This window comes from Antechinus flavipes, chromosome 2, assembly GCF_016432865.1.
Source record: "Antechinus flavipes isolate AdamAnt ecotype Samford, QLD, Australia chromosome 2, AdamAnt_v2, whole genome shotgun sequence".
Taxonomy (NCBI): domain Eukaryota; kingdom Metazoa; phylum Chordata; class Mammalia; order Dasyuromorphia; family Dasyuridae; genus Antechinus; species Antechinus flavipes.
In genome coordinates this window covers 82,640,552-82,656,114 of record NC_067399.1, presented here as the reverse complement: position 1 = coordinate 82,656,114, position 15,563 = coordinate 82,640,552, and the positions used below count along the sequence as shown (strand labels likewise).

The 15,563-nt window shown below is 39.5% G+C and overlaps 1 protein-coding gene across 1 annotated transcript in view; it reads right to left on the bottom strand.

The window, feature by feature from the left end:
• Window positions 1-1,819: 1,819 nt before the first annotated feature.
• The window catches only part of ARHGEF33 (Rho guanine nucleotide exchange factor 33), a 54,159-nt gene continuing 40,415 nt past the window's right edge, over window positions 1,820-15,563 (bottom strand). The window contains exons 15-17 of the mRNA XM_051975138.1: window positions 14,293-15,073; window positions 9,870-10,012; window positions 1,820-2,332 (exon numbers count right to left, since the gene is read on the bottom strand). Of these exons, the coding sequence (XP_051831098.1) occupies window positions 2,203-2,332; window positions 9,870-10,012; window positions 14,293-15,073 (1,054 nt within the window). The 3' untranslated portion in view covers window positions 1,820-2,202. The remainder of the gene's footprint in view (window positions 2,333-9,869; window positions 10,013-14,292; window positions 15,074-15,563) is intronic.

Sequence of the window (15,563 nt, the reverse complement as noted above, 5' to 3'; positions counted from 1 at the left end):
GGTAATATGAAAGAGCATATGGTAGTTAATCAAAACAATGCTGCCAGAGTTTAAATTCAGAGTAGTCAAGGAGTAGACCTCAAAGAAGAGCAAGCCTGAATTAGAGAAGAGGTGGAAGGAGTGCACTTTGGACAAATTTAATTGGGAACACATATGGCATGTGACTAGTTTTGTCTAGAGAGTCTGTGTACAAAAGTTAAGTAGTAAGAAATAACACAGAAATAAAGTTGATACTAAATTGTAGGAAACTTTGAATACCAAACTCAGACCTGCAGAGAATAAGGTTTTTGAAGATGGAGAGGCAAACTATAAAGCAGTGATTTAGAAAGACTTAAACATGAGAGCTAACTATAGGATGTATCTACAGGATGTTTGTTGAATATTTTTTAATAGACCAAAGAGATAAAGTCCTGAAAGCAGTGAGAGAATCTATTTTTCAGCTGAAGCAGTAGTCCAGGAATGAAAAAATGTGGAATTGGAGTTGGGATGTATATAGTCTCATCTTCATGTTCCAATTTTATGAAAGAAATCTTATCATTGAAATTGATTGTGCTGTTAAGTTGTTTAACATCATGCTATTTTAAAATGAAATTTTAGAGAAGGACAGTATTTTCAAAAACTTCCCAGTACAGCTTAACACTTTGACCGTAAAAATAAAATGAGGGAAGAAAAAAAAGTTTATAATTTGCATGATTCAAATTAGACAACTAGGCTTCTCCCCCCTTCCCCTCCTGGTCCTTTTAGTATTGTGATGTTCATGCACTTAAGCGAAAGCTATTTTCTGTATAGTAGTAACATGAAATTTATTTTTGGTGAAAAATAGTATCAGTGAAATGATATGAAAGTACAGCTAAAAATTCTTGGCAGTTTATTCATTTAGGCTTCTGGGTTATATAGTATTTGAAAAAGTCAGTCCAAAGTGTGTTTGTTAGGATTTTGCCCAAATAGGGATTATAAATTCAATATTCCCCTAATATGAGCTAGTAAGAACTAATATGTTTGTTACTTTAGAACTGTTACTGGTAACTTATCAAAAGGAAACAGTCAAACTTTGTATTATCCCACATTTTTTCCATTTGAAACTAATATTTTGAGCCTAAACATGCTCTTCTAGGCACATGACTTGGATAAATTTATCATGGAAATTTTGCCACTCCACTGAAACAATGCTGCCTTTAAGCTGAGCAATCCAGTAATCAGAATTAGCTACTCCTGGATGGCAAAGTTTGGCATTCCCAGCCCTGACAGTTTATTCTTAATGTGTTTTGTTTGCAGAAACCAGAGGACAAATGATGTTAGATATTGTAAGTCTCACCTTTTTCTTCTTTTCAATCCTTCTAAAGAGAAAGTACATGAAATGGTGCCAGATCATGCACCAGCTGCCAGTGTTTACCATGAGCTCCAGTTCTAACCAAGATGATTTTTGCATTCATAGTAATGGGGATAAAAATATTAACAAAGTCTTTGAACAGTTCTCATCTCCCAGGGTCCAGGCTGGCATCAGTGAACACAATAACTTTTACTCTATAATGTTGTTAATTCCATCTCTTTAGTCTGTAAATGCAAGTTACCTTTTGAAGCTGCCCTGTTAGGTAATCCACAATTTCTCTATAATTTCTCCTTATGGGAAAGATCTACAATGCAATGGTTCACCTTACATGAATGTTAAGAATTAAATGAATAATATATTCCAAGTACTTTGAGTTCTTTGGAGGATAGATGACAAAATGGTTTGAGTTGGTCTTAACATGTTATATAATTTAAGAACACTGAGGATCAGTTCACAGGCCAAACACTTAGGAAACATAAAATTCATATCCATGTTTAATATGAATGTGTCCAGTGTTATACTTGGGGCACAATTTCAAAATGGAAGTTTTTGTTTTTTAAAATGTTTATTTTCCTTCAAACTAATAGTGTCTTTCTCTATTGCTGGCTCTTTCAATGAGGAAGACCTCACAAATTCTTCATTCTTTTTCTCACAAATGTCCAGGCATGAAATTCAGCATTATTCACAGACTAGTCTTCATCTCTTGGCAACACTTTTCAAGTTGATTTGTTTTCAAATGCAAATATTTAGGTCATTAACTCTTCATCAATAATTTATACATCAGAATTTTATATAGATATACATGCACAGATGTATATACATAGACACTGTCCATCTTTCTCAACATTTGGCAATAAAACTTTACATATGTTCTACACAGCAGTTCCTTGGTCAAAGTCATTTGCAAGAGCAAGTTGGTTTCTGAAGAGATCTTGTTTGGTGGGTGAAGGATCCATTGAGGGGTTTTCATTAGTTTTTTCCCTGTATTCTGATCCACTGGACCTAAAATCTCAGCACACAGATAAAGTACAGGTTGATTTGGGTTTAATTGTTTTTCGAAAATTCTATCTATCCAAACTGTTTGACATTTGTCAAACTGTCATGTTGCCACCTAGATCTAGAGTAGTGTTTAATTTTCTTAGTTTTATCCAAAGGTTAAGTTGATCTGGCATTTTCAGAAATATAAAGAGAATTAACCCATATTGTGTCTGAAGGAGAGAACCATGAAAATGACTTCTGATCATAATTATTGTGTATGGGTGTGAAATAGCACTATCCTGGGGCAAAGAAAAGCTCAAAAAAGTCAGGGATTCATATTTTGAGAGTGACCTATCGCAATTAATATTCAAATTATCAAATCCTTGAATAAACTGGTATCCAAAACTAAGAAGTTTAAAAATTCTAGAATTCATTGTTTTCAGTCAACCTTATCCCAAACCCTCACTATAAAGTTTTAAATGTTTTTTTTTTTTTGGTTTTTTAATACATATATATATATATATTACAAACTCTTACTTTGGTTTATTTTTATAAAGACAGATTTATTGAGGACTGCCATGCATATATGCTATACATGATAAAGTGAAGAAATGTGAGTACAATAATCAGATTGAGGAGATACCATAATCTCAACCATCATCAAGGAGACCAAACCCAATAGTCAACAATTCAAATAAATCCAATCAAGTCCCCAGGCGAGGGCACATTCTTCCATTTTCTTGGTTAAACCAGCTGTAGAATGGACTCCAGCTCTGCACTGTCTACAAGTTGATCCTGTCAGAAGTGCCTGGAAGGGGAGGGGCTCTAGAAATTGCCTCTGTTAAACCACCTAGGATCACTTAGCAAGCTTAAATTTGAGATTAGAAATTATAAATCCAGCCCAACGACTAGGAACCAAAAACAAAGGATCTAGCTCAATTATACTCAAGAGAATTCAATGTTTGAAATGAGGTTCCTTGTTCCAAAGCTCCTAAACCACTGAACAAATTCTCCATATACAGAGGCTAATATTGTACAGTCCCACAATTCAAAAGGACAGATTATCCTTTTTTTTTCCCCAATCAGATTCTAAAGGTCCTAACCAATAAGAATTAACTTTTTTAATTTGTTAATTTTTTTTAAATCTAATTTTGATGATATATTTCAACAATGTTTTTCAAGGCAACAGGCTTGGCCTATGCAATAATTAACATCCTGATGCTTGGAAACTTCCAGATGGTTGATCAGATTGTTCTACTTCACTTTGTTTTTGTTGTTGTGTAGAAAAAGTGTTAATCTCCGTGCTTCCACTGGTAAGGTCCACCTTTCCCATATTTAACTAATCCACTAAATCCCAATTTAGAGAAAAAAGGCTATTCTACATCTCAACACCTAAGCCTTTAGGGCCCATCTATTGTTCCCAGAAGACTGAAATGGCATGTTAAGCATGTCACTCCTCTGGTTTAAATTCTGTTCCTTTTCCCAATTTTAGAATTCCCTATAACACTCCCAAGTGTTACACCCAAAACCCTATGTCGTTCTCTTTCTCAATCCCGGCCTCCTCCTTTCTGAATTCACCCTTAGTTATAGTAGCTATGCACAAAATGTCCACAACCATATCTTTTGTACTATTTCATTTCTTTGCCTCATATTGCATTAACCAAGAAATTAGGGAAACCTACAGTTCAACCCACAATTTGTAAGCCTCCCCATGTTGCTAAAGGATTTAAATCTAACCCTTGTCTCCCATCAGTGGCCTCCCCACTTTGGACACCTCTTCAAATATTCTTCAGCCAAAATCTGTAATTTTGCTTTTAGTTGTCCTGATCTTGGCCACTTCTAGATCTCCCTGAAGCCCAATATTACACACTTTGAACCATCCAACATGCAACTGTTCATGTTTACCTGAAAATAGGAAAGTTTTGATGTCACCACCAGCCCCAAGGACCACAGAAATCTTCACCAGCTTCGTTCCCATTTCTGAAACAAATGCCAAAATCGCCCTGTCTGCTTTTCAGTCTCTATGAGCTCATCTTTAGTTTTTTTAATGACCCTCCTCATAAGCCTCTTCTCATGTCTCCAGTATTCAGAACATTCCTTTACGTCTTGATTATAAATTTTAACCAAAAACTAGCTTGCTGATGCTTTTCCACTCCCAGCTTTTGCCTGTGACCAATCCCCAACATTTCTCTTTCACAAAGGCAGCTCTGCCTGGCCTCCCGATAACTATTTGTGTCCTACATGGTCACATGTAAATAACCATCAAAAGATTATGTTAGACTATTAAGTATCTACAGGTATGGACTGATGAAAGATGATCTGGCTTGTGTTTAAAAGCCTGTGTATTTGCCTTTTAGCTCTCTACCTTAAGAAGAAATCATCTGTTTTGCACAGGAAGCTTAAGTCAAGCATTGTGTAATCAAAAAACCTCCAAAAGCCAACCCATCCAAACCCACATAGCCACATGTCCATGAGGCAGAGTGCGGCTGTGGACGCGGGCCCTGCACCTCTGGGTCCAGACTAGTAGGAGACGATAGAGGCAGGGGAAGTCACTTGGTTACCACTACCATGTGACTTAGCACCCCGAGATCTAGGCAGGAGAAAGAACAGAATGTTGGGAACTTTTTCTTTCTTGTGTTGAGAATGCAATTGCCTAGGCTCTGAACTCTTTGTAGGAAAATATGAAATCCCATAGATCCTAGCACTGTACTAGAAGACAAGTACTCACTGAATATATGTGAGTGATTGAAAAGAACTCCCGGGAGGTCAATCGGTCAGCTCCTTAATCCAGGGCACTATGCCTCTCTTAATAATGCCTAAGGCTGCTTTTGCTTTGACTTGCAGTCAACTAAGACTCTTTTTCATCTGTCTATTCATACCTTTGTCCTCACAAAAGCCTTTATTAAAATGGCAAGAATGGAGGAAGCAGAAACTAGGAAACAACATGGGACACCACGACCTCTGTTTTCCATCCCTTACTACCCTCAAACTATTCACTAGAATTAGAATAAGTTTTAGCCAAACAGAATGGAAAATTGTAGTGCTTCTATGCATCTCTGACTGCCTGTTAGTCTATAAATTTAGCTGCAACAGATAAACCTGAATTCTCATGAAAATTTCATAGAGGATATCCAAGATACTTCATCAATGATTAAAGCAACCTGAATTAAAAGGGAGCCATTATACAACCCACTAAAAATTCTGCTTTAACAATTCCTTTTAAGTCTGAACACAGCAAAGGAGAACTTAGACTGGGGTAAGAATACAGAGGAAGTCCAGAGTAGTCATGAAGATCTCGATTTTGAATAAGACCAGTTGCTAGTATCAGCACAGGACAAAATGGAGTGGTATAGGACTGACAATTGGACAATGAAGTTATGGAGTCTAATTGCTGCACCATCAGTTACAAGTTCTGTTTAACTGTTGATGCTAGACAATCCATTTATTTGAGCTTGTAAGCCGCACCCCCCCCCAAAAAAAAACAGCCACAAACCAAATAAAATAGGATTCACTAATGATCAATTTTCTATCATTAATTATATCATGAATAGAGTTCTATATGTAATATATAGAACTGTAAAACTATGATAGAACACAGAAATGATTATTAAAAATATGTGAAGACCTGTGATGATTTTATTCATCTGAATTAGTAAGGAACTCAAGAGGTATTCCTTGGTGAGCAGAGAAGAGCTGACATCAGTAAAGGCTGAAAAAAGTCCCAAATAGGAATGAGCAAGGAAATGGCTAAATAATCGTAAATTTACAGAATCTCCAAGTTGGAAGGGAACTCAAAGGCCACCTAATCCAGCCCAGATATCTATATCATAACAGTGATGATCTATATTTCACTTGAAAAACTCCAGAGAGAAGGAATCAGTATCTGTCATAGGACACAGGGAGATGGGAGCTGGGAGCTGGGAGCTGGGAACTGGGAGTGGGGGTGTCACACATACACTTTCCCTAGGCCTGTATCTTTATCTGGCCTTCTCCCATAATACTTTTCCACTTAAAGCAATGGCTGAGAGCATGCAATTCAAGTTGATTGTCTTTAAGTACAGGAGAGAGCATTTTTTTCTCGAATTCCAGGATATTCTGCAATCAAATATTTGGTGGGTTTAGAGAAATTTCTGATAAAGTACAGCTTAATTACAATCTACCTAGAGGTAGAAAGATGATCTTGATAACTTTGGAAGGTTCAAGGTAGTCCTAACATTCTCCGGATAGACCACTGCAACATGTTAGTCTTGTTTCTATTTTCTGAGGATCCTAGCTAAGCTGGAAAGCTAACAGCTTTTTCAAGCTTGAAATTGAATTGTATTTTCCTTTGGCCAGCTTTTAAAGACATCTCTGCACCTCATCTAATGCACACAAACTAAATATACTCTAGGTGGAAGCAATCAGATAATTTCCTCAGCATCTAAGGCATTCATTTAATATGTTCTGAGTAATATACGAAGTTTCATTCTCTACATTCTGCTAACATGGAAACCAGCAATACATTCTCTTAATCACAAAAGGAAGACACCTCCGAGTCTCTCTTTTCTTAAGTGTTCTGCTATATCCAGTTTCATAGCCAGTTAGAACCTGAAATAGCATTCTGAAATAGCATGAATTGGCAGCCTGCCAGATGATCTCTACACACAAAAGCCTATCCAAGGGAGAGGAACACAGGACTGAGCAGTGCACAAGAATACATCTACTTTTTCTGCCCCTTCTCTTGACTGTTTCACTTTATCTCTGTAGGCAGGCCCTTGTTTTGCATATAGTACTTGAGCATTTCTATTTTTAGAAATCTTCTAGATTTTCTATTTCCCTGCATAAATGCAGAGAAGACTTTTTAATCCCAACACATATTTAGGTATTTATTGCTTGACTTTAAAGAGTAAGGTCTTGCCTAAAAGGATAGAACCACATATCTTATGTATCTGTAGTCATAGTTTCTGGCCTAATCTTATACACAAGGGTATTTAAATGTCTTTAGAAGAGGAGGACTGTGGTATTGTCCAAGTTAAATACTACTGACATTTTATCATGCATAAGATTCCCTACTCTCGCCTTTTATACTCCGATGACAAAGCAGAAATTAAAAGCTGCTACTATATGCTGCTTTCTATAGCTTATCAAATCTTCACAGTACTAACATAGCCCATAAATACACAAATGTTCAATGACAGTTCATAAATACCATTCATAAATACTATCTTTGGGACATGATGGAAAGGTCTAGTAACCCTTGGCAAGCCAACCGTACCAACTTCCATGCCCTTGTAAGACAGGAGCATAATAGAAAGACAGACTTGGGGAAAAAAAGCTGAGTTTGGATATTGCCTCAGACTCTTACTAGCTGTACAACTCTGAGCTAGTCACTTAACCTTTGTCAACCTCAGTTCCCCATCTGTATAAGGGGGATATTAAACCACCTATCTAATAAGTTTTTTGTGAGGACCAAATGATATAATAAATGTAAAGCACTTGGAAAATCTTAAAACACTATATAAATGCTAGCTATTGTTATTCTGTCTCTGCCATCACTTTCCTTTAGATGTTGCTTCAAATATTAAACAATAAAATACCTGATTCAAGAGTAAGAGCTATGGGTATCTTTCAAATCCTAACAAGCTAACAAGTTGACCTGTCATCTTATCTTGTACTCAAGTCAAACTCTGGATGAAGCCTAGAATGGAAGAACTAGAAGAGACTTTAAAGTCATGTAGCACAGTCTTAGTCTCAGTGCCTCCTAGATGGACAACCATCCAGCCATTGCTTAAGCATTCCCGATTATACTGAACTTGTTACTTCATAAGACAATCTAATCCACTGTGAAATGGCTCTATTGTGAAGCCCTTCCTTAGCTAAAATCTGCTTCACTGTAACCTACAGTTGTCAGTCTTAATTCTATCCCTCTACTGAAAAGCCAAACTTTCCTAGCTTCTTCTAAATGAATCTTCCAGAACATTTCTAAAAAGTCTCTAGGAGTTTGGAGAAGGGACTAGGGAAAAGTAATGGTAGTTTCATTGCTTCTAGCAAGATTACTGGCATTAAAAGCTGAGATGGGTGAACCATGAATACTGGCATCAAGGAACAATTCAGAAATGGAAGGAAAAGAGCAGGAACAATATTGGTCTTATGAGTTCTTAAGCCAGCCGGGACACCAAAGCAGGAGTGAAGGATTGGTCTCTTTGCTGAACATGCTGAGGGTTGCTAAGCCAGGAAAGACCTAAGACTATTATTCTAGGAAAAGGGAAATAATCTTCAAATCTTCTGCTCTTAAGCAAAGTTCATTTGAAGATAGTAATAACTGAAATAAGAAATGACCATACAGCAACTCTAGTGTGCATGCTGGCAAGCACAGAATAGAAGTCAGTCTGGAACTTAGCCATTGAGGGACTATGTATGATAAAGATTACCCTTATCTTTACCCTTTCCCATTCTCTCCTTTTAACAATAGGCTCTGAACAGCCAGTAATCTTGACAAGACCAACTTTCTGTGCCCTAACACTGACTTCAGCAGTCTTCCCCATATTTTTAAGACCCCCAAAGAAACATAATTTTCTCACTTCTGACCTGTTCCCAGCTTCTCCCATGGAGAAATTTATCTGAATCAACCAGCAACTGTTTGAAGCTCAGCAAGGTAGCCTCTCCACAGACTGCTCAACTCCTCACCTGTCAATCAGCAGTAAGCATATCCATGTATTTTCCTTCACCCCACAAAAGGTGAAGACTTTGTGCTTCAGACTAACTCTTCAATTCTGCAGTCTACCAGAAGAAATTAAATGAAAAGAGATTTTCACTGAGAGAAAAGAATGTAGAGATGACAATCTATGGAACCACTAGCAGAAGCCTCTGAGCCTGAGGGGATGGGTAAAGAAGGGAATTTCCCCTATCATCACTTCACAACTACAGAACAAGTAGCTGTATTTTTAAAAGCATAGCCCTCCTTTACATTTGTTAACTGACCTTCCTAATTTAAAAGGCTCAACCTTTTAAGGAAGCTTTGCAGACAGGAGGAAGAACACCTAACTACAGCCAAATTCATTCCTTGAGGGTAAGTTCCCACTAAATATACATAGTATCCATTAGGGCTATAAGTATCTACATGTGTCCTAAAAGGTAAAAGCGCTTAAGTACCTAGAAGCAGCATTTTAAAGGAAGGTTCTATTGGAAAGACTCCTTATACCCAATACCAACATCCCAGAATTTCTTGATGTCTCAAAAGGTGGCCACTGGTTCATTCCCAATGGATGTGTGCTGTTTGCCCCAGTAGGCACAACTTGGCTGGGGGAAGGCAGGAAAAGCAGGGTTAAGGAGGTGGGAGAAAAGTTAATAGTGGTGGAAGTAGAGACAGTTTCTTTAAGCATGAAAGGAGACCAAAATAAGAAAAAAAAAAAAAAAAAAAAGTCAATCCCTGGCTATAAGGAGGAGGCACTAAGCTTGAAGCAGCTTCTTGAGGCCAAATTATCGTTATTATTGTTGTTGTAGTTGTTGCTGTTGTGAAAACCTCAAGAAGAATCCCAGAGGGGAAGGAGTTAGAAAGCAGTCTGATCTAAGGGCTACTCACTTCTTTTTAAAGAGCTTGCGGAAGGAGCTTCGAAAGCCCCCTTTCTGGTCTTGCCTGCTGGGATGCTGATCACTGAATGATGTTTGTTCACTTTCTCTTTCTTCCTTTGGGCAGAATCTGGTGTTATCTTCTACATGTATTTCCTGAAAAAGAAAGAAACAAAAAAATTTTGGATTTTGTAAAAATACTTCCAGACTTAATAGTCTCATGGTCTTGTTTTTTTTTTCTTCCCTCTTATCCTAAATTTAATAGGTCACTAACCTTCATCGAGAGCAGCTAGAAAGCATAGGTCTGGAGGCAGGAAGACCTGAATTCAAATAATCCTTAGGCACTTACTAGCTGTGTCACTCTGGATAAATTACTTAACCTGTTTGCCTCCATTTCCTCATCTGTAAAATGAGGTGGAGAAGGAAATGGCAAACCACTCCTATATCTTTGCCAAGAAAACCCCAAAATGGGGATACAAAGAGATGGGCATGACTCAAAATGTCTCAATAACAACTTTTCAAGGCAAATCCTGAGGTTGAACAACTGAAGAAATAGAGCCTCTTCAACCAGCTAAGAGAGCTGTCTCCAATTTCTTTGAATGATACTGTCATATTTCTGAAATCATCCAAGTATAGGATCATGAAAAAGAACAAATTAAGAAGGGAAACAGTAGAGGGAGAGTTACCTAGAACTTAAGGCTAAAGGAATCAGAATCTCTGGATTCCATTTCAGGCACTTCCATTATCATATATTGGAAGAGCTGAAAAACTGACCCTTTATATTTTTGGATATCAGTTTTCCCATCTGTAAAATAGGAGGACTAATTGGTTCCAGAACAATATTTGTACTTATCCCTACCTTTCCACTTAAAGAATAAATAAATTGGGGAAGCTACTATTTGGTTTTTTGGGTTTTTTTTAGTGAAAGAAAGGAGTGTCCAGTTGGCATACAATATGTTTCCAAATCACATATAATATGCTATATTAGCATATAGCATAGTATCTTCTTATTTTGAATCTTAAGTGGAATTTTAGTAAGATCTTTATATTTGGACTTCTTCCAGAATAGAACCAGAATTCTATCTTTTAGTAAACCCCCTTCCTGTTTTAATATTGGATATCACCAAAGAAATCAGAATTAACCAAAAGATTGTTAGATATTTTGTGAACAGATAGCTAACTATACAACCTCTGAGATCCCCCAAAAAGGGTACTGTTTGAGGTATAATCATTTGAAGCAAAGAGATTTAGAGCAAAATCACCCTGGTGGTTCTACACAATTTCTTAGATTAGACAGAGACTTTTTGCTCTTTAAACACAGAAGGGAAGGATAGAGGGAGTTGAGGTTTGTTTCCAGGACTTTTCAGCAAGATTTCCACTAAGGAAAAATCCTCAAATTTAATACTGACCTAAAATATTTCATATTTAGTTAATTCTCTGTGATTCTAATGAAATCATTAATAAAACCTGGGTGATTTTAAAAGTCTGGTTTATTGTGGAGTAACCAATTGTTTTCCAAAAACTTCACTTTAATTCTTATTTTTATTAGTAATACCTTGCTTTTGTATAGCACTTTGGCCTTTCAAAGCACATTCACATACATTATCTCATTTGACTTTATAACACCAGGGAAATAGGTGCTATTCTCATTTTTACAATCCAAGAAACTGAAGAATAGAGAGAGAAAAGTTAACTGTTCAATGCCATGTACCTAAATAGCCCCAGAACCAGGAATAAATGTGAGTTTCCAGACTGCTGGTCCAGCACCTTTGGAGGGTTCTAGTCCCTTCTACTATGCTTTACATTCTTGAGAAAGTTTAAGTCTTCCCTCTGAAAGCTGAGTGACCAGACAGGAATATGGAAGACCTTCAAGATGAATAGAATGAGTCTAACTCTGTTTTCTTGAGGAAGTCTCATCAAGAAAGGGCTAACACTTTAAAAGTATGGTTTTTAGGGTTACTTTTCCCCCCACAGAAGGGTCATTGAGTCTTCTTTCCCTGAAGTCCCTTTGTTCTCAATAATATTAATGATACATCTCTTCCCCAGCACTTTAATTGTCTAATCATATTTCTGATACTAGTACAGATGATGCTGGAAGCCCCAGACAGGAGAGACTCCCAGGAAATTCTGAGGAGATTCTGATTGTTAGGAGGCAAGGATCAATGGGCACATTCCTAGATTTTCTTGAGCTCCCTTAGGGCACATAGCAGAAGCTTGATTTCCACATAGCTGTAGCCAATACCAATGAAGAAGCAACACTATGACCTCAGTTGACAGAAAGATACCCTCTGTTCTCCACCCCCTCCCCCCATCTCAACTGCACTGCCAAAACACTATTCACAAGAATGGAAGGGCATAGAAGGAAAATGATTTTCAATCTATCTGCATCTATTTCCCCCCACGCTCCCCCCCCAAAAAAAAAAAATGAGGCAAGAGAAATTCAGGAGCTCAAAATTATCCTGGACCTAGCAGCCAAAGTGCAGTGCCAACTTAAATGGCCTCTGGATTGTGTCCTCAACATGGGCCAAGTGCAGTGCTTCCTGTGAACGCTGAATACTTCATTTAGCATTATGTATGACAGGAACAATGTCCTGCTTGGGCCACAGTTCCCTTCTGACTCTCCCTCAGAGATTACATCTTACTTGGCCACAGGAAATTGTTTTTATTCCATTCAAATGCAGAGAAACACTATTGGCTCCAGAAATATTAACTCTTTCACGACAACAGACTAAAATGTCTATTTAAGACCTTAGGCCTTTATTACACTGAAATGTTATATTGTGTGCATTAAATAAATAAACTCAATGTGAGACCTGCAGACCTTTAGACCTAGAGGTAGCCTGAGTTCCTCCTGACTGCTTTCCATTGTGGGGTTTTGATTTCTTTTACTTTTTTTTATTTTTGCAGAATCAGAATTACAGAGTTGGAAAGGACTTCCAAGGCCATCTAGTCCAGTCTAATGCTAAACTGACTCCACAATTTCTAACACGAGTATTAGCAATATTGCACACTGGAAACTTTGGTGCCATCTTTGTTTCTTTTCTCTCCTTCACCTCTCACCTCCAATCATCTACTAAGTTTTGCCGATTCTACCATAATCAAAAACATTGGTTCATAGCCCTAAAAGGATCCTCAGAGACTACTTAGTTCCTCTTAGTTTTATAGATGAGAAAACCCAGCAAAGTTATATGTTTTGTCCAAGGTCACACAATAAGCATCAAAGATGAGATTTGAATCCAGGTCTTCTAACTTCACATCAAGTATCCTTTCAACTGTACCACTCTGCCTCCCTAACCTATTATTATCTCTTGTATCCATCTTATCTTCTCTACTCCCATCACCGATAGCCCAATATAAGCTTTTATTACTCTTCGCCTGGACTGTTGCAATAAACACTTCCATTAAAACCTAACCTCCCCATTTTGTGAGAAAACAAAGGTTTGGATCCTTAAGAACTTATTTGCAGGTCATTGCCTTGATTTCCTCTGATCCCTTCATTTTGACTGATAACTACAGAAACTCTTTTCTACCCCCGCCCAGGCAAAATGTAATTTAAATATGAGTAGGACGAAGCTTTAAAACCAACTGGTCCCTATTCCCACACCATGCAGGAATCTCCTCTACCAAATCCAGAGGTCCTCCAATGGCAATTTAGGTACTTCTAGTGATAGGATTTCACTACCTTCTAAGGACTTTTTTAGGATGAACAGAAATCAGCAGTCTCCTAATTTCTATGCACCACTTAGGTGTCTATAACAAAATGTATATTTCAAATTCACCAAGAGAAAATACTTCTCTCAGCTGTAACTTTTTAATCTTTTGACAGGAAACTATTTGTCTTCTTTCTACCTGTTAAGTAGTCATCAGATTAAAAGGGAGAAACAGAGTACATACATGCAGACTATTTCAGTGTTTCAAAAATTAAAACTGAGAAGATACACCGACTAGGAGAGGAAGGAAAAATGAGTTTCGATCCTCTCTAGAGTTGTTCGGCAATGAGCCACATCTTTAATTTCATAGGCAGGCAAAGATAATATATGTGAAACTCTTTAAGTGCCTCAGAAGAAAGGTGCTATATAGATTCAAGGTATTGGTTATAGTCATTAAATATCATCCCTCTTATCTAATCCAATGGAAGCTTTTTATCACACGGGTATTGGGGGAGAGCACTAACACTGTCTTTAGAGTTATAACCATTCTGTTAGGCTTCTGCTCCATGTCGGGCGTCCAGATTTGGACCCCAATACTTATGCAAACTGGGTGCACAGTAAGTCAAGTCAAAGCAGGGTTTGACGGCCTGATTTTCCGACCCTAGCTGGACAGGACTCCTAAGGAAGTAGTGTGAGACCCGGAAACCTAGACACACCGACTTGGTTTTTCTCCCGTGACCGCGAGCGCTGCCTCCGAATGTTTTTGGTTTGGTTTATTTACTTTACCCTCCTTACTTCCAAATAGGTCTGTTTTTCACTTTGAGTTCTCTGGGGGGGGAAGAAGTTCCTTGGGGAGCTCCTAGCTGTGGCCGATGTGATGTGGGGCTGGGCGGCCCGCTCTTGCTTCAGCTGCACGCGGCCGCCGCTGCTGCTCCGGGTACTGTACAGTCTGGTGGTGACTCCTTCCGCCGTGGACGTCCGGGGAAACTCCTTCAGCGAGCGGCTGAGCGGCTTCGTTTTGCCGTGGACGGCCTCGTGCTTGTACGTGCTGCTGCTCACGGGCGACGTAGAGCTCTTGGGCAGCGGCTGCACCGAGTGTTCAGTCCTTTCGGCTTCCATGGTGAAGCTGACCGGCCGGAGGAAGCAAATGTCCAGGCTGGACTCGGAGGACGCGGGCGAGCAGGCCTCGAAGAGAGGCAGGCTCTGGAAAGTCTCCTCTTCGTAGGGGGCCGGCAAGGTGAAGATCTCGCCGCCATACTCAAACTCCTCGTAGCTCGGGACGAAGGTGCGGCTGTCCGTCAGCAGCTCGGCTGGGGCTCGCAGGGCCCGGTCGAGGTTGGCCACCGGGTCGGGAAGAGCGGAGTCATAGTCCATTTCCGGGATGGCCTGCAGCGGGGCTGCCAGAGCCTTCAAGTCCTGCTCAGTGCCGCAGAACTGAGCCGGGGCCAGGAGGTTTTCCGGCCTCTCGTGCTTTCTGCCCTCCAGCTCCCAGTCACAGGGCTTCCCGGGCTGAATGTTCTCCATCAAGGTTTGTGGTTGACTTTTCTTCGCTTGGGGCATCAAATGTCTTTAAAGGGGAAACAGAATACAAAAGAGTGTGCATATGGTTGGTTAATTGAGGCTCGGTCAGCGAGCCTGCTCAAGGTCTGAGTACAACATAGCCTGTCAGAAACTGTTAATGAAACTGCCAACACCACTCCTCACAGACCCTCCCCGGCCTTCCTCGAGGGCCAGCAGTGCGCGTCCAGGGAGTGCCATGGGCCGCACAGTGCGTGGAGGGCCCCCGGCCTCGGCTGCTTGGTCTACCGCCAGGACTAAGCACGGGCCACCAATGCAGCCGCCACCAAACGGCTCAGATTCCCCGGAGCCCCTTCCCCCTGCCTGGGAGAGGACAGAGTGTTGGTCCGTAAAGTAAAGCGGACGTCGGAGGGATCATTTTCCTGCATCTCGTACGGACGTAAGGAAGCATTGGGAAGAGATGGCTGTGAGAGGCGGGTGGTCGTCACTTTGCCCTCCAGAAGATTTGGTCCCTTCCCATGTCACCTGTCAATGCCCCA